General features: G+C 52.2%; 2 protein-coding genes across 2 annotated transcripts; both read left to right on the top strand.

Annotated features, from left to right (window-relative positions):
• The first annotated feature begins 12,607 nt into the window (after positions 1–12,607).
• LOC102813546 (40S ribosomal protein S5-like) lies at positions 12,608–15,650 on the top strand. Its single transcript, XM_006877329.1, has 5 exons — positions 12,608–12,745; positions 14,289–14,498; positions 14,658–14,786; positions 15,355–15,453; positions 15,541–15,650. Exons 1-5 carry the CDS (start codon positions 12,608–12,610, stop codon positions 15,607–15,609), a joined length of 645 nt encoding a protein of 214 aa, XP_006877391.1. The 3' UTR covers positions 15,610–15,650.
• Positions 15,651–16,927: 1,277 nt separating this feature from the next.
• Positions 16,928–17,881, top strand: LOC102817754 (RING finger protein 183-like). Its single transcript, XM_006877339.1, has one exon. The coding sequence runs from the start codon at positions 16,928–16,930 to the stop codon at positions 17,879–17,881; it is 954 nt and encodes a 317-aa protein (XP_006877401.1).
• The last annotated feature ends 959 nt before the right edge of the window (positions 17,882–18,840 follow it).

Below are 18,840 nucleotides of genomic sequence, written 5' to 3'. Positions count from 1 at the left end.
CGCGTGAAGGCCATGCCTCACGCAGAGCAGACGTACAGACGCTGGGCTGCGACGCTGGGCCCTGGACTTGCGGCCCTTTGATTGTAGCTTCCTGCCCCGGCCACAAGGGTGAGGTCCCTCCCAGGAGGGAAGCTGATGGATGAGGCTCGGCTGCAGGGGCGTCTGGTTTGTCATCTGTGAGGATCCCACATGGTGTGTTCTGAGGATCGCTCTGGGGCAACGCTTGGCCAGCATGGAGGGCACATGCAGCCGGCTGGTCCCCATGGGGGGCTGTGAATTGATGCATTGGGCAGTTCTAGCTGCTGGAACTGGGACCTGTCGGGTACTGACATGGGCTGTCCCTCGTGTGTGGGTCCTGGGGAGTGACCAGGTCAGAGTCCAGGCCACACGGCTCCCACACACGCCGTCTAGTTTCAGAGTGGGTTGGGAGGCTGAGGACTCGTGCCAACGGGATGATGCATCCTGCAGCCATCAGTCCCTCCACGTGGGCTGCCCTCCTGCAGGGGACGCCTGATGGTTGTGTCCACCCTGGTTCTCTCCTTGGGGCTCATGGTGGCTTCCCAGGAATCTGCCTCGGGGACTCTTCTCTGTCAGAACTCAACCTCCATCCTGGGACCGACCCCAGTTCGGAGTCCTGGTTGCTGGATCTGGAAGAGCAGAAGAGAAATGGGAAGGCTGGCAATTCCCAGAAGGGAGAAGGGAAAAAGCTGGGCCAAAAATGACCCAGCAACTGATACTCACTGGACAGCTGCCAGCATTCCTCAGCCCTGGGGAAAACGGGAGAAGGGCCGTGGGCTGAGGACACTACAGCCAGCAACTTCCCTGACCCTTCTCACAACCCCTGCCACACCTGGTGCCACCTAGAGCCCAGAGAACAGTCTCCTGAGGTTCCCCTGCTCCCCACACCACCCCGACCCTGGCCATTCAGAGAAGCCATGTCTGATAAAGAGCTGGACCCGTCGTGGCTGTAATACACCAAGTGAGGGGTTTGATTCAGCTGTGTGACCACTATACAGACCGGTCAGTGGGAGAAGGCCACCTGGGTAAGGAGGCTGGTTACTTGTATGTGGGAAAGCTACAACCCATGAGCCCTAACATCTCACTTGTTTGTTTTGTTACCCATTAGTTACCCATTAGTAAACACAGAATTACAGAGCGCCCATTCCTGGGTATATACTGAAGAGAAATGAAAAATTTTGCCCATGTATTATTAGCATAAAAAGGAAGTACTGATACATGCTACATCATGGATGAATTGTTAAAAAGTTTCTGCTAAGTGACAAAACCAGTCACATGGATAATCCGATTCCATTTAGATGAAATGTCAGAATAGACAAATCTATAGAGACAGACAAGATCAATGGGTGCCAGGAGCCAGGGATTGGGATAGGGAACAGTGACAATGGGGAGTGACAGCTACTTCCTATAGGGTTTCTTTCTGAGATGATGAAAATGATCTGGAACTACAACTAGTGTGTCTTGCTTTATTACACTTCTCAGACACTGCGTTTCACAAAGTGAAGGTTTTGGGCAATTGCATTAAGCACGTCCATTGGGGCCATTTTCCAACACCATGTGCTGACTTTGTGTCTCTGTCACATTTTGGTAATTTTCATGGTGCTGTTGCACAGTTAATAGCACAGCACCAGCCTCAAGCACCAGTCCGAACATGGCTGGCAGCCAGGCTAGGTGCCCACTCAGACCTCCAGAACCTTCAGGGACAATGGGCCAAAGACCCCTCCAAGATTAAGAGAAGACACGTGGGTCAGCCTGGCCAAACCAAAATGGCTGATCATGCAATCAGCGAAGTAGCTAAGGCAGGGTGGAGGCCCACTAGAGTACAGGGTCACTGTGGACCAGGTAGGATCCATTCCGGGAGGCTGCCGCGGGTGGAGTGGAGCCACCCCACAAAGTATGTCCACATCCTAATGCAGACCCCTGTAACTCTGAACACTGGTTTGGGAAAAGGGTCTTTGCAGAAAGTGATTAAGTTACAGATCTCAGTTTGAACAACAATGTTGGCGGTTCAAACTCACCAGTTGCTCCTTGGAAACCCTATACAGGGTCACTATGAGTCAGAACCAACATGAAGGCACTTAACTACGAGATCATTCTGGATTACCCTTGTAGCCCATAAATCCAATGGCACACGCCTTTATAGGGGAAAGACATTTAGGAGGGAGAAGAGAAGGCAACAGGAAGATGGAGACAGAGACTTTAAGATGTTAACCTTGAAGTTAGCAGTGATGAGCTAACAAGTCAGGGAGACAGAATGACGTCAGAAGATGCAAAAAGTCAGAAACTATCTCTCCCTTAGAGACTCTAGAGGGAACATGGCCCTGCTAATACGTTGATTTTAGACTTTGGGTCTCAAAAAACTATCAGAGAATCATTTTGTGTTGTTTTATACTAAGTGCATTGTCATTTATTGTTGTTGTTGTATGCCATCATTTATTACAGCTGCCACTAATTCATCCATCCTCTCCCTGTGGCTTGGTCCAGCCTCCTGTCACCTGTGCCTCTGTGTGCTTGTTCCCCAGGTCAAAGCTCCCAGCTTCAGGTCCCGGCAGCCCAAAAGACCCTCCTTCATCAGAGTTCAGGGCTGCCCTCTGCTTAGCCCTGCTCTGACCCTACTGCCCTCCCTGGCTTTAGTCACACTACCTTTGACATATTAAGTGCTCATTAACTATTTTGTTTTATAAATCAGTGAATGAATATCTTTATCTTTGAAAGGACTAACGTACCCTTTCCTCCACTTTTCTGTTTCTCCCAAATAGGCAAGAGCCGGGAACAAGTCAGTCTTTCCCAGCGCCAGCCTTCCCTTCGCTCCTCATTTTAATTCCAGGCCTTTTACGACTCAATCAGGATCCTAAGTGAATTGCATGTAAACAATGCTAATAGTTACTTTTACAAAGAAAAACTCTCACAAGGTATCAAATGACTCCTTGTAAGAATAGAAAAGCCTGCACACAGCTCATCTAAAGCCACATCAGGTAGTTTCACCAGAAAGGCGTTTTGTGTCATTTCACACTGGATCCTGACCAACTCCTGTCCAGGGGGATTCTCACAAGCCTTCCCTTGCCCCACGGTGATAACGTGGAATGGAGGTACAACCCCGGCTCGTGGTCCTGCAAGCTCCAGGAAGCCTTTCCCTGACCCTGCACTGCGGCTACTCTAGTGGACACGTCCCCTCGCCAGGGACTACTGAGGGGATGGGCTGGACGCACAATAGCCAGCCACATTTGGAGTCGCAGAGGGGACAAAGGGTGGGTTAACGTGTTCAAAGCTGACTCCAGCAGAACGCCGAGTCCCAGTACTGATATCCCGGGCATGTACTAAGTCTCTACACCAGGTCCTAGGCTTCACTCGCCCTGCCCAGGAGGTGAGCAGGCGGGCGCCAGAGCTCACAGCAACCGGAACTAAAGGCACGTGGCGCACGCGGCTCACCCGGATAGCGAGATCGAACCGGAAGTGAGGCAGCTGGAGCCGCAGTCCTGAACCCGACTCGCTAGGGCAGGGTGAGGTAGCGTAGGGCAGGGGATGGCGGCAGTGCCGGGCACCAGGAGGGCCCCGCTTTGCGGGCCGGGGTGGCACGTCCGTACAGGATGCCACTTATTCGGTGGGAGCGGCCCGCGCGGGCCCCCTGGTTCCCGCCCCGTACGCAGCGCGGAGACTTCTACCGCCTCCGGGCCGCCGCGGCTCTGAGAAGGGACCGCGGCAGCGGTGATAGGAGTCCACACGGGGGCTGCTGGGAAACCTAGGCCGGCTGCTTGGGTCCAGACAAAGCCGGAAAGACGTTGGAAAAGACCTCTTCGTCCACCGTAGGCTTCTGGTTGTCATGGCAACAGCCGCTCAATAAGTGAAGCCGGGTTTGTGCAGTCGCCAAGGAGGTGGCCACAGCAAGACAGCAATCATCGATTGTCCCTGCACCTGGGTCCACACATTTCTGGCCATTCCCAGCCTCGTTCGGGTGGAATAGCTGGTGGTAGGAATCAGCCGCGGGGCTTTGAGATTGGGAAATGAGCAGCTCTGGGTGGCCCTGGTGTGCGCTGCGGGTTAAAGGTCGGTGGTTCAAGCTCACCAGCTGCTTCTCAAACTCTATATAGGATCGCTATGGGTCGGAACCAACTTGACGACACTTAACTGTGAGGTGGTTCGTGTTGCCCACTGGTTCTGATTTGTGCATGCCTGGCCCCAAATGTGCTGTTTACCCTATTTGCTTTCCCAACTAGAATGAGGTGGTCACATCTCCTACCGCTTTATGTTACCTCGTTTTGTCTGGATTGAGTCTGTAGCTCTCACATTCAAGGACACCTTAACCCACACAGTGCATCCAATGATTGCCTGTCCCACCTACCTCCTCTCACTGTATGTCTTCCTTAGGGGCGCTCCAATAGGTCCTCTCCATAGTCCTGTAAGGAGCTCTGTGGGTGCAGTGGTTGAGGTTAGAACCTACCTAGCCGCCCGAAAGGAGACAGATGTGGCGGTCTGTTCCCATAAAGATTACATATGAGGCAGTTCTACTCTGTCCTAGAATCTCTGAGTCAGAATTCACTCAACAGCAGTAGTTTTATTGAACCTGTGGGTGTCTAGAGACTCAACATTTGCCTCAGAATCTGTTTCCCTTTTCAGTGACAAACTCTGGCCTATGTAGCTCTGTGCAGCTTACTGTGCTCAGTAAGTTTGGAGCAGCAGCCGAAGGGCTTTCTCCTCACACCGTACACAGAGATCGACTCACCTGTGTGCACCTGCTGCTGGCTCACATGCCCTCTGCTGCCGTGGCTCAGAGCTACCATAAAAGCCTGAGCCATGCTTGGAACTGACATGGGGGTTAGGCAGGTTGGACTGCTGGCTGAAGGCTACATGAACTCTGTGTGGCTTCTGAGGTGAGCCCTCCCGTACTCAAGGTGGCCTGGCCACAACAGGAACACACACAGGGCTTCTCACGCCTCTGAGTGCACTGCTGAAGACGCTGCATGCTCTTCCGAAACGTCTTCACACACTCCCCTGAGTGATCCGATGTTGCTACAGGCCCCTCACACTCTAGGAGACTGTAGCTTCCCTGAAGGCCTTGCCACTTGGACACCCAGGATCTGTGGGAGGTCTGCATGCCCACCCTGATTTGACACGCCCTGTTGTTTATGTTTATCCTATATGGCTAATGCTGGGTACAGCATCAGAGAAGCACTTGACACATTGGCCCTAACACAAGGGGGATCCTGAGTCAGTGGGATACTAGAAAGCAAGTGGGAAAATCCCTGGGAGTCATCTTGGCTATGAAATTTCCTTCCCACAGTGGTCTCCCTCCTGAGAGGAGTGTCAAGGAGCCTCTACTTTGTCCAGGACCTCTTATTAGGGCTCAGGGTGACTCCCCAGATTCAGTGTTAAGAGCTCCTCTCTGCCCAGCATCCCAGGACTGAGCCTTCATCCTGGGGCCACCCCCAACCAGAGTCCTGATTGCTGGATCTCGAAAAGCAAAGAGATACAAAAAAATCCAACATTTTCTGAGAGACATGGATGTAAACCCTAATGGCTGAGAAGTTATGGACAACTTGACTAACTTTCCACAGGATCTCGGAAGCTTAAAAGAGGGGAGAAAAAATAGTAACAAGTTTCAGCAGGATTTGAAGGTGACCAGCTCAGTAGGTAAGATGACCTGTGATTCCAACATGGATGAGCCTCGAAAGCATTACACTAAATGAAAGATGTTAGACACAAAGGCCACATACTCTGATTCCATTTATATGAAATGTTCAGAGTAGGCAAATTTAGAGACAGAATGTAGGTCAGTGGTTGCCAGGAGCTAGAGGGAGGGAGACATAGGAAGTGACTATTAATGGAATCCTGGTGTGGCACTGTGGGCCAACGCATCAGACTGCAAGGTCAGTGACTCAAGCTCACTAGCTACTCCTTGGAAACCCTATACAGGGTCACTTTGGGTCAGAATCGTTTTAATGGCACTTAACAACAACAATTAATGGCTATGGGGTTTCTTTTGGGGATGATGAAAATGTTTAGAATTAAACTGTTAGGGTTACACCACTTTGAATACACCGTGATTGTTAAATGCCATCATAGCAACCCTGTATAGTGTTTCCAAGGAGCAGCTGGTGGATTTGAACTGCCCACCTTGTGGTTAGCAGTCCAGTGCTTATCCTACAGTGTCACACCAGGACTCCTGAATACACTCAAAACCACTAAATAACACACTTCCAAAGAATTCTATGATATGTGTATTCTCTCTCAAATTTTAAAATAGAGTGGTTAGTGAGGGGCTCGTGTAAAAAGTGGGATTTGAGGCATGAACGGAAGTGAGGGTCGCTCATGGGACTCTTCAGGAAAAAGTGTGTCTGTTAAGAGAGCAGCAAGTGCAAAGGCCTGAGACAGGACCGGGCCATCTAAGAGGCCTATGTGGCTGGATTGTTGTTGAGAGGTGGGGTGGAGGGCAGAAGATGGGTGACAGAGAACTTATCTTCCAGACCTTGAAGGCCACTGTTCAAACTGGCTTTTCTTGAGTGATTCCAGGATGGAAGGACACATTTAGGTTTTTATAGATACTCCCTTGTTGCCATGGTGACTCTCTGAACTTCTGTAGGAATGAGGAGTGTAATAAGTCCTATGGTTGTACCCAACTTCCAGACTCCCAGGAATAAGTCTGAACCCACATTAGACTCGCCCTGCCCTCAACAGCCAAGCATCCAGCTAGAACCCTAGGAAGTGGTCTTGCCCCCTGTACCATCTGCATCTAGCCTGGAGCAGAGTTGCTGGTGACTTAGCCAGTCCTGTTGTCTATGCCCATTCCTCCCACCCCACTGACCAAAGTTTCTCATACTCCCTCCCCATCCAACCTGAGGGATCTAAGACTCCACAGTGAGGGTGCCAAGTGGAGTCACACGAGAGAGTATTTCAAACATCCAAATCAACATGGCTGCGAGGACTGGGTGTTTGTGCCTTTGTGATCATACCTCTCAGGCATTCTCTCCAATGAGTAGATGTTACTTTTGGAAAAAGAATGCATTTGTTTGTCCCAACACTGCACTGATCCCTTTGTCCTGAGTTGGGTTATCTACTGTTGAGGTTGAAACTACCTCTAACACTATTTATTATAATCATGATGCTGTGAGAGTCAGGATTTGGGCAGAGCTCCTTATTAACTACTTCCTCCACTGGGGTGGCTCTCTGGGGCCCAGCACACAGCAGAGCCTATTGAGGAGAAGCGTCTTTCAGATTAACAGGCCCCAAGAGGTTTGGTATCTTGCCCCATGCTCACAGCCAGTGTATCCATGTGATTACAAAGTTTATTGTGTGGCCACTGGACTCTTGGGTTCCACTGGTCCTTCCGAAAGTCTAGGAAGGTGGGAGCATCCCGTCCATTTTACCAATAGAGAGGACTAGAGAAGTCTTCAGAACGCGCTCCTTTGAAAGCAGATCCGGGACAACTCCCAAAGATCAGCCCCAGCGGGGCCTCACTAACCCCCAATAGGTGGGTGCCTGTACTATCTCCACTTTGGGGAAATTAAGGCCTTGGAAGAAAAGCACACAGCCTAGCTACCTGCATTCACACCAGGCTGAATGCGGGTAGTCAAAGTGGGCACCACCGTCCATGCTGGAAACGTCCCCTTGGCTGAGCCTTTGATTTCGTCCTAACCCACCACTGTCCCAGTCTCTGGAGCACTATGAGACTCCCACCTTCACCCGTGGCAGGCTGGGGAAGGATGAGGCCTCCCGCACGGGGCCTGAGGGGGCCCTCATATCATCCTAGTGTTTCCCTCTCTGTTCAAACCCTTTTAATCCTGTTCCCAATCATTACTGCCCAGACTCACCTTTCCCCTGTACTCAAGAACTATAGGTTAAAGATTTCGTGCTGCATTGTTGATTTAAACCTAGGATAAAAAGACAAGACAGGAGTGCGAGTACCAGACGGCCACGATCTCATCCTTTAAAAGAATGTAACTTTAAGACAAAGGTTTCTGAACAAGGTCATTAACACTGTTAGGGGCAATCAGTGGGACAGAAACTGTATCCCTAGAAAAGAGAGTCATAAAGCTCTTAGAAAAGAATGTAACAATTCACATAGCTCGATACCCAGAGGGGTATAAGAGTTTGGACTGCATGGGGGAAGGCACGGCAGTCTTCCAGATCTGCCAATAACACGGTGATTCTTCACACCGGCTCTTGGTCGGACTTTTGTCTGGTAACACTAGCAGGCAGGTGGCCCCAGGCCGTGAGCACACCCTCTAGTCCCTTCATGCTACTCCTGACTCGGGGACTCAGCCACAGAACCCATAACCCGACCGCACCATACTACCGGACCGGAAGTATAAAAAGTCACCCTCGTTATTAATGGTGACCTGGTGGAGTTGCTCTAGGCGTCCGGAGGACTACAGTCTCGGTAGTTTGCCAGGCCTGCGCAGCGTCAAGAATCAGAGAAGGCCCGAAAGCAGTTCCTCCTCCGAGTTCGGCTTTCCGGACAGACTACTGCCATCCTTCAATCTATTGGCCCTGAAGGAATTTATCACAAAGGCTTATTGGGAACTAGCGCAGAGGCTTCTGGGATGTGTAGTCTCACAATCTCGGCCTCGTCTCTAAGGCAGTGAATGAGGCAGGAAAGATGTGATCATAGTCAACACAGCACAGCCTTGTACTTTGGGAGTCGCATTATGTTATCGCCACACCTCTTTTCCAGCCTTCTAGAGGAGGCGAGCCTGTAGACTTGTGGACCAGACTTCTGGCCAGGGTTCTGCCCCATCAGCAGGGGTTTAGTGAGGAGCTGTAGGTGAGTTTGGGAATACAGAGGTGCTCCCCAATCTCTGGGTCGCCTTTAACAATTGCTGTGCAGTCCACTCAAACTCAAGGCAATCCCATGTGTTTCAGAGTAGAACTATGCCGCACAGGATTTCCAATTCAGCGGCTGTGACTTTTCAATAGGTTGGGAGGCTGGCCTTCTTTAGCGCCTTAGTGAATTCAAACCACTAACCTTCAAGTGCTTAACCATCTGCGCCAAGGCAGCTTAATCATCCTTGTTGTTAAGTACCATCGAATGGATTCCTACTCATAGTGGCCCTGTATAGGGGTTCCACAGAGCCACTGGTGAGTTTGAACCTCCAATCTTGTGACTCACACAACATTGCGGTCCAGGACTCCTGACATCCTTAGACCCCCTAAATTCCCTATTGTCAGTTCATCACTGCCACATAGCTCATAGCTCACCCTAAGTGCCCCAGCTACCACACCTGTTTGTCACATGCAAATAAAACTTTGCTGAGGATAAAAAAAAAAGTTGCAATTGTAGATCCACATGGAACTTCCAGAAATTCAAGCCAGATTCAGATGAGAATGTGGATCTAGGAATCTCATTGCTGACATCAAATGGAACTCGAATGAAAGCAGAGAATACCAGAAAGATGGATGCTTGTGCTTTATTGACTATGCAAAGATATTTGACTGTGTGGATCCATAACAAACTATGGATAACTTGGCAAAGAATGAATATTCCATAACACTTAATTGTGCTCGTGAGGGACCTGTACATAGACCAAGAGACATTTGTTTGAACAGAACAGAGATACTGAATGATTTTCAATCAGGAAAGTTGTGTCAGAGTTGTATCTTTTCACCATATTTATTTAGTCTGTATGCTGACCAAATAATCCGAGTAGCTGGATTATATAAAGAAAAATGTGGCATCAGGGTTGGAGAAATACTCAGTAAAAACCTGCAATATGCAGATGGCAGAACTTTGTTTGTTGGAAGTGAAGAGGACTTGAAATACTTATTGATGAAGATTTAACACTACAGATTTCAGTATGGATTTTATCTCATACGTTGTCCCAGCCCCCGCAGCTCTGCACATCCCAGGCCAGAGTGCAGGGGTCAAGGGGTTAGGCTACAGGTAGTGGAGCTGGTTGTCTTTGTCTCTGGGGACAGTCTCTGCCCAGGTCAGTTTCAGGGCCTGTACCCTTGGCGACTCCACCATCAGGGGCTGACTGTCCAAGAGGGTCCACTGTGGGGAGCCTCCAAGAATCTCCAGACCTGAAACACTCCTGGAAGCCAGCCAGGGATGTTTAGAGTCAGTCAGTTACCACACAGAGCAGCTGTTGAGCAGCCAGCCTGTGCCTACTGTGGGGCGGGCTGCTGGAAACTGATCTGACCATGGGGCTGGGAGGAGGCCTCTAGAGCTGTACAGCTAACTCCTTGATGGGTCCCTTTGGAGATTGAGGTGGATGAAGTGACAGGGATCAGGAAGCACCCATGGGAAGGCAGTGTCATTGGGAAGCCCGCCAGGGCCAAGTCTTAGGTCCCAGCCAAGGTATAGGAGGTATGAGGTCACAACCTGGCTCACACTCTCCACACTAGGTGCAGGATGCGTGGTAGGCAGGGGCACCCACCATACCAAACTACCCAGTCAGCTCCACAGGTCCCAGACCCAGACGGATGGAAGGTGGTGAGGGCTGTCCTTCAAGCAACCTGTTTGGAGCCAAGGGACAGACCGACCGGGTAGGCATCCGTGTATGATGGGGATAAATCTCCAAGTAGGTAGTCTCCCTCTTCCACACCCCAGACCCTCTGAGAGATCGCTTCGGTCTGCCTCTGCAGAAGAATGCGATTTGTGGATAGGAAACTGATGTTCATCTCGACTTTATTTCTTATCTGTCTGTATTCCAGCCTTTGGGCTCAAACGTACGAAGTTTCTTTTACTTGAAGAGGCTGGCTCTAGGCTGAGTGAGGGGGTGCCCGTGGGCCTTTTCTGTTCCCCACCCACCACGAGTGGGGTATAGACACCGGGGTCAGAGAAAACCCTGAGGTCAAGCTGCTGCCAGCCTATAGAGGGGCTTCCCCATCCGTGGAAGGACGCTTTCCAGAGGGTCCCCAGCCTGACGGCCCAGTGCTTTCTCAGCGCTCCGCCAGCAGCAACTAAATAGGGCTTCGGCTTCAGGGGCCTCAATCCCCAAGATGTCTCAAACTGCTCCTGGCTGGAAATCCGGTTCCTACCGCCGCGAACTCTGGCCTTGTCTCCGGGAACCTGGCCCTCCGCTCTACGAGCCCAGATTGGGCACCGGTTGGGGGAAGGTTGTAACGGCCTGGGGAGTTCCGGCATGGGGTGGGGGCAAGGGTCAAGTGTACGGGGACCCCCTCCGCGAGGTTCCAGGTTCGCAGCTGCCCTGAGTGTACGTTGTGTTACGGGTTGTTATTCAGTGCCGTCGAGTTGATTCCGACTCACAGCGACCCAGTATAGGGTTTCCGATGAACGGCTAGTGGGCTTGAACTGCCCACTTTGTGTCTCAAACGTAGTTAGCGACGGGATCAGCGAGGAGCAGCTGGGTGAACCGCGTGTGCGGACGAGTGGGCTCGCGCATGCGTGCAGCGGCCGGGTAGGACAGTCGGGCCCGCAGGACACACTCCGATTCTCCGAGCCGCAATTCGTGTGTGTCTGTGAGACTGGTGTGACCGGGCGGGATACGCAAGGTTGCCGAGCTGGCTGTCCCGTTTGAAACTTATGACGGGCAGGGTTTCAAGTCAGTGGTCCAAAAGAGAAGCTACCACAAACCCGTCTCCAGCCTTCGGTAGAAATAACCTCATTGGCTTCAAGTAAAGCATTGCGCTTGCGCAGCGGGCTCACGCTCAGGCAAGTACCGGAAGTCGGATTTTCGCCAAACACTGGGACCGTTCCGTCAATACGCGCATGCGTTATAACTATGTGCGTTTGGTCGTGCCTTTACATCCTTGCTCCGGATTGGCCTCTGACTGCAAATGACTTCTTTTATGCGCCCGTCTCCTCTGCTGACCCGGAACTGTTCGCCGCCGTTAAATGCGTCGGCCCGCGGCGCGCGGTCTCTTCCTGTCTGTGCCAGGCCGGCGCGCGGTCCACGCCGAGCAACTGAGGCTCCTCGGCGGCGCCCACAGGTGAGGCAGACGCGTGGTCTGGGGTCTGTGGCCCACCAGTGCCTTCCAAGGCTCAGCGGGTAGGGTTCCAAGGTCTGGGCCTTTCCTCATGGGACTTAACCCTTACATCCCGGAACAAGAGTGCAGAGGAAACGGGCCGAGGCGCAGCGAAAGTTGCTCACTGGTGCTTTGCCACCTTTGTGACATTTCCCTACAGGCCTCCTGAAAATAAACACCGATGGAAGGGTTCCACTTCCTTAGGAAAGTGACTTCGTTTCTATTCTGTAGACGTCTTACTTCGATAATAGCAGTCCCGATTGCTTCCTAGTACCCGACCTTTTTAGCTGATTAGGCTGCAGAACTTAGCGTTGGTAGCAGACAATGTTTCCGTTCCAGATGAGCAATTAGAGTCCCAAAGTGGTAAACAGCACGGTATAAGGACGTTCGGCATCACCCACAAGCCTTTTTACGTTCTGCAGTAGCCGTTGACTTTGTAGTGCTTGCCAAAAGATGCATGCTTGCTGCTGACAGCTAGGTAGTTTTTTTAGCGCTTGAAAAGGTCACACAGATGAGCAAAGCTTTGTACATTAGGAGTTATGACATTCTGTAGGTAATGTGTGTACATAGGAGGCAGCCATTTCTCCTTTCCTGTGTATCCCACCCATAGCTTGGGGCCACCCTCAGGCCAGTGGCTGATGATGGCCTTTCAGGCTTGTGTTCTCTGATGGTTTCTTCTCCCTACCCAGTTCCCAGGATGACTGAGTGGGAGACAGCTGCGCCCGCAGTGGCGGAAACCCCGGACATCAAACTTTTTGGGAAGTGGAGTACAGATGATGTGCAGATCAACGACATTTCTCTGCAGGTGAGGGGGCGTGGTGGAGTCCTGCATCCCTGAGACAAGAGTGGGTAACTTCAGGATTCCTCACAACAGGAAAGCTGCGTGGATAGCCACAAAGTAGGAAGGAAGGGGGGTGATAGGCAGTGTGGGCCAACACTTGGTGCTGAGACCTTTGAGAGTTTGGGTAGATGTGGATTCTTCCAGTGGTCACTGCTAGGTGTCCTGTTCCATCTAAACAGCAGATTAAGCAGGGAATCAGTGACCACCTTGTCTAGTCATTCTTTTTGAGATGTCCGTTCCCCCAGAAAGAGCACCCATCACACATAACTGTTTGCTTTGGTGGTAAGATACATGTAACCTGGAGTCCAGCTTCACCCACTTGCTGATTCATACCCAGTTGTCCCGGCACAATTTCTTGAAAAGACTATTTTCCCCTGAATGAATAGGTAACAAACAAAGAAATTCATGGTGTGTGGCAAGTCTCTTGGTACCCTTTTACCGCTTACTAAATGTCACATTATGGTAGTCTTCGCGATAGTGCAAACATAGACTATGCACTGGGAAACAAATTTATGTGGCTTTATTGCGATATGTGCTTTACTGCCATAGTCTGAAATAAAACTTACAGTATTATTAAGGTATACCTGTACATTTTGTGTTTTTGTGTGATTTATTTTAACATTTTGGGCAAGACACCTTTCCACTTGCCTGTTGGTGGAGGTAAATCGGGATATATGTTGAACTTTCATATAGTTGTCTTCTTAACATTGCATTTATCTATAGAAACAGGTTAGTTGTGTGTGTTTTTGTATGATAGTAAAAGAATAACTGGGTGCATAACAATCCCCATTATGCACATAAACTAGCTCCTCGCTCCACCAGTTCTCATCCTGGAGTGAGTTGGCCTCTCAAGCACTAGGTTAGGCGTTTGTGGTGTTGCCACTGAGGAGTGTGCCTAGAACCTGCAAAGTACACAGGCATGGGATACAGCCGGGATGCGTTTTAAACCTTTTAGGAGTGTTATCACACACTTAATAGACCACCCAAACCAAATCCATTTTCCATCAAGTCCATTCCAATTCATGGCGATCCAGTAGGACAGAAAAGCTGCCCCATACAGTTTCCAAGGCTGTAAGTCTTTATAGAAGCCATTTGCTACATCTTCCTCTCACAGTGTGCTTGGTTGGTTCAAACTGCTGACCTTTTGGTTAGCTGCTGAGTGCTTAACTGCTGTGCTACCAGGAACTTCTTAATACAGGCTGCAGTATAGTGTCGACATTAACAATGTACTGGGGAACATATTTGTTAACCTGTTTTATTGTAGAGATCTGGAACTGAACCTGCAACATAACTAATGTATGTCTGTACTGCTTAACATCCTACAATGCTATAAAGGAAGTGTTTTCTTTAACAATGTGTGAAAGTCACCTGTTGATGTTTCATTTTGTCCTGACAGGTGGGTCTGAAAACCTAAGTCTCCTGGGGAGGCAGGCTGGTCGGGAAACCAGTCCCGATTTCTGCCAAGGTCTGTCCCTCCACTCATTGTTGCCCCTGCTTCTCTCTGCAGGACTACATTGCAGTGAAAGAGAAGTATGCCAAATACCTGCCCCACAGTGCAGGGCGCTATGCCGCCAAACGCTTCCGTAAGGCCCAGTGCCCCATTGTGGAGCGCCTTACCAACTCCATGATGATGCACGGCCGCAATAACGGCAAGAAGCTGATGACTGTGCGCATCGTCAAGCATGCTTTTGAGATAATCCACCTGCTCACCGGCGAGGTAGTGCCATGTGGCTGGGCAGGAGTTCCTTTATCTCATTACAAAGCCAGCAGCTGCCTTGCTGTTTAGTGATATCTCTACTTGGGTGCTGAGGAGAGATGGAGGGATTCATGGGGGTTGTCTTATAGGGTACTTAGTCACAGCCCTCCTCTCTTCCAGAACCCTCTGCAGGTTCTGGTGAATGCCATCATTAACAGTGGTCCGCGGGAGGACTCCACACGCATTGGACGAGCGGGAACAGTGAGGCGTCAGGCTGTGGACGTGTCCCCGCTGCGCCGAGTGAACCAGGTGGGCCTGGGGCTGAGGAACCATGGGCAAGGCCTGCTGTGTGGGAATGATTATCTCTGTCTGCATGCTTTACCTGAAGCATCACTTCCTCTGAGAAACCTTCCTGGATCTCCACCCACACTGGGAGCTCTGAACTGTGAGACCATATTGGACTAAGGCACAGGATCCATTTAAGACATTTTGCCACTTGTAAACTTTCAGCAAGTGTTTACAAAGACATAGTTTTATCGCCGTCAAAAAAAAGTTCATGGAAAAGTGGAACTAAAAAATAATGGAATTTTTCAATGCTCTTTTGGGCGGTCCCTTGTATATTCACCTGTCCTCAGTGAGTCTTTTCTAGCTGTTCCTTTTCCAGTTGGACTTCTGGTGTGGTGCTTTAGGATCACGCTGAAGTTTCTGATTTAATTTGTGCGCATTTGCCCAGAGTGAGATTCGGCAAGACACCATGTGGGCTGCTTCTACTGTGTCTCATCTATGAGGATGGGGAGAGGGTGCCAGAGGGTCACATCTTACCTGGTAGGAGATATAGCATACTTCATGCCTAACCTGTCCACCCTGTGCCTTTTAGGCCATCTGGTTACTGTGCACGGGTGCACGTGAGGCTGCCTTCCGGAACATCAAGACTATTGCTGAGTGTCTGGCAGATGAGCTCATCAACGCAGCCAAGGTGGGGTCGGGGTGGGGATCTTGGTGGGCAGGGGAGGGCTGGCCAGCTTCTGGTACTCAAAATTGACCACTATTTGCCTCCTCCCAGGGCTCCTCCAACTCCTACGCCATCAAGAAGAAGGATGAGCTTGAGCGTGTGGCCAAGTCCAACCGCTGATCTAGCTGTGGCCCAATAAACTTTTCAGCCCTTGGGGCAGTTGTGTCTACCAGTGTCTGCTGTCTTACCTTTGAGGGGGGACTTGAGTTAACACCCCAAACATCCATCTCTGGGCTCACATTCCTGGTATGTTCGCCAGGCTACAGGAATCTGAATTCACCAGGAAAGCAAGCACCTGAAGGTTGGGAAGCAGTAGTTGTCTCAGAAGCAGGGTTTCCTGGATCCCTCAGCAAAAGCAGGCAGGCACCGGCTGTCAGTATGGCTGTCTGAGCCTGTTGCCATTGAGTGTTGAAAATAATCCCAGGTTGCTTGTGGCAGATCAGAGTCCTCTGTCATCTTTTTAAGTTGAAAGATCTGCCAGAAGAAGCAGCTTAGGTTCTGGGTGGGGGTTTGCTTTGCTTACCCTGGAGGGTTGGACTTCAGAGGCATGTTCACCTCATGGATGCAGCTCCACAGATGGAGCAACAGCAAACACCAAGTGTTGGCCCATACACTGTCTGGGAACAAACATTCCAGGTCCTATAAACTGCCCAGTTCTGACCACTGCCTGTCTTCCCAGCAGCAGGGAGGTGACTGCAGAGCTTTGCCCACTCACTCACCAGTCCTGTCACCGGTGCCATTCCCCACCCCCGCCACCCTGACAGGATCAGGCCTAGGGTTTGCCCTCTAAGCAGCACCAACCCAGGTGGTTGGACAGGTCGGGCAGGGTCCCGCCTCCAGGAGGGGTTCCTCTGCTCCCTTACCCTGTTGAGCTCTGGATTGAGGTCAGACCTGGCAGGGACACACAGTTGGCCACAGGGAGGAGGCACACCAACAGGTAAGAAAAGGCCAACAGGCAATGGGTTTGCAGGAGCCGCTGACCTCCCCAGCACCTCTGGTGAGGTATCTCTCCGTGGGCTTGGGGGGATCTGCCTCTGCTCTCCTTGCCATCTGGAGTCTTATCTGTCCACCTCCTTGGGTTACCTTAAATCCCCAGTAGCTCTGCCCCTTCCTGGTGGATTCCTGGCTCCAACTCCTACCTCCCAGTTTGTCTTGGGCCATTCCGCAAATCTATACCTACTGTTCCCTGGGTCTTAGTCCTGCCCAGGTCCCACGGTTCTCTCCAATCTTACGTCCTAACATTCCCCCTTAGCTCCCAATCATACTACCTGGAGCTCCTTGTCTGAGCCCCATCCCTCTCGGTTCTACCTGCTCCCTATCCTGCCATTCTCTGGTTCCCAGTAATTCCCCCGCATTCCGGCCCAGCTCTGTCCGGAGTTTTGCCCTCCCCAGACGCTCTCCCTGCTACCCTGCTGACCACGCCTCCCCCTAGGTCTGGATGCCCTGCCCAAGGCCACCCTGGCTCCGCCGTCCCCGGGCCCCCCAGGGCTCGGTGCCCAGTTCCCCGGGCAGGGGAGAGGACGACAATGAGGAGGAGGAGGAGGAAGATGAAAATGCAGGTTCTGGCTCCATCCTGTCCCCTCCTTCGCCTGTGGAATGCCTCATCTGTGTGTCGCCCTTCGACAACGTCTTCAAGCTGCCCAAGCGCCTGGACTGCGGCCACGTCTTCTGTCTCGAATGTCTGGCGCGCTTGTCACTGGCCACAGCGGGTGGCGGCGATGCGGTGGCCTGCCCGGTATGTCGGGCGCCCACGCGCTTAGCGCCGCGCCGTGGGCTACCAGCGCTGCCCACACAGCCGGACCTGCTGCCCCGCGAGGCGTGCGCGCCACCACCGCTGAGCCAGGGCTCAGTGCGCTTTGACCGCCGCCGTGGCCTGCTCTACCTGAGGCCCGCGCCGCCGCAGTCCGGGCCCGGACCACGCAAGGCCCGTGCCGCGCGCCCGCCGCCACCGCCTCCGCCGCTGCGCCTGGGCCGTCCACTGTCACGCCGCCTGACGCTCAGCAGCCCCACCTGGGCCTTTAACGCGGCCGTGGCGCTGGCCGTGCTGGTAGCCGCGGGCCTGATCGTCTCCGGAGTCTATATCTTCTTCCTCATCCCGCACGCCGCTTCATCGGCCTCCGCGCGCCCCCAGCTGGTGGCACTCGCCCCGGCGCCCGGCTTCTCCCTCTTCCCGCCACGGCCGGTGCCCTGGACGCCCACCTGGACGTCGCGGCCAGAGCTGGATGCCACTGCGCCAGGAGCCGCTCCGGACGCAGCCGAGACAGAGCCTGCGGGGGACACCGAGGACACGATGGAGGCTTACGAGGAAATGGACTGGGGCTTGGACCAAACGTGGGGGAGTGCAGCTGTCCCTGGCACGTCTCCCCCGGAAAGAAGTGGAAGGAGGGGTTGAAGGATGCAATGGACACACCAGATGTGGTCAGGGACACTCAGCTAGGACTCTGGTGGGGGCTATAGCTGGGTGCATCGCGGGCAGCCATCCCCCGAGCTGGACCGTCAGGGAGCAACGCCCCTGTGGGTTGAGAACTTGCCAAGGAGCACTCCCACTTCCGTTTACACAGGACTCCTCTGAGGTCCTCCAATGGGAGCCGCCGGTTGAGAAGCATGCCCTATCCTGATCTCCGTGGACGTCCAACTAGAAGAGACTCCCTGACCCTGATCCCAGTTCAGCGGGGTTCCGTAGCCATGCCCCTCACTGATCCACTACAATGTAGTCCCTCCATCTTCTTGGGACAGCTGTAACTCCAGCGCCCAGCCCTGACTCCACTCCAGGTTGGAGCTGGTGGGATCCAGTCACCGCCTGCTAATCCACGATGGACACTTGGCTACTGTACTCCTGGCTGGGGGTCAGGGTTGGGGATGGCCAGATGAAGCAGCCTTCTCAACCCCAGTCCTGAGTCCCAAACCAGATCCACCATATAGCTGACAAGTTGTGGCTTCTGTAATCCCTCAGCATACTCTGAGATAGTCTCTAGGGTCCCGGGAAACCAGAATGAAGAGGCGGCCCCCTCCATCTCTACCGCCACCTATAGGTGTTTCTCAGTATAAGCCCCATCTGATGGGCAGCAGGAAGCCGCTCTTTCCCACTCCTTCCTGAAGCTTTGCTCCCCTCCCCTTGGCACAGGCCACACCTGGGCTTCCTGGCCCACCCATTCTAGCTCACCTTGCTCAGGACTGGGGGCTGTGTGTCGAGGGTGGGTACCCAGAAATTTCCAGAAAGAAATGTGAATTCTATGAGATTGGAGCCTCCTGTCTGATTTGTTTACATCTATGTCCTCAGTGCTTAGTCTACAAGTAATGGATGCCTAATAGTTGACTGGGGAGTTACAATGTCGTAGATGACATGCCTGT

Source organism: Chrysochloris asiatica, unplaced genomic scaffold, assembly GCF_000296735.1.
Source record: "Chrysochloris asiatica unplaced genomic scaffold, ChrAsi1.0 scaffold00485, whole genome shotgun sequence".
Classification (NCBI taxonomy): Eukaryota; Metazoa; Chordata; class Mammalia; order Afrosoricida; family Chrysochloridae; genus Chrysochloris; species Chrysochloris asiatica.
This window is presented reverse-complemented; position numbering and strand designations above follow the sequence as displayed.

Bases quoted from the DNA above. Each gene is read 5' to 3' on its own strand.
- LOC102813546 (XM_006877329.1), top strand. From the start codon at position 12,608: ATGGTTTCTTCTCCCTACCCAGTTCCCAGGATGACTGAGTGGGAGACA. The intron at 14,499-14,657 runs GTAGTGCCATGT...CCTCTCTTCCAG, and splicing joins TCCACCTGCTCACCGGCGAG to AACCCTCTGCAGGTTCTGGT. The intron at 14,787-15,354 runs GTGGGCCTGGGG...TGTGCCTTTTAG, and splicing joins CGCTGCGCCGAGTGAACCAG to GCCATCTGGTTACTGTGCAC.
- LOC102817754 (XM_006877339.1), top strand. From the start codon at position 16,928: ATGCCCTGCCCAAGGCCACCCTGGCTCCGCCGTCCCCGGGCCCCCCAG.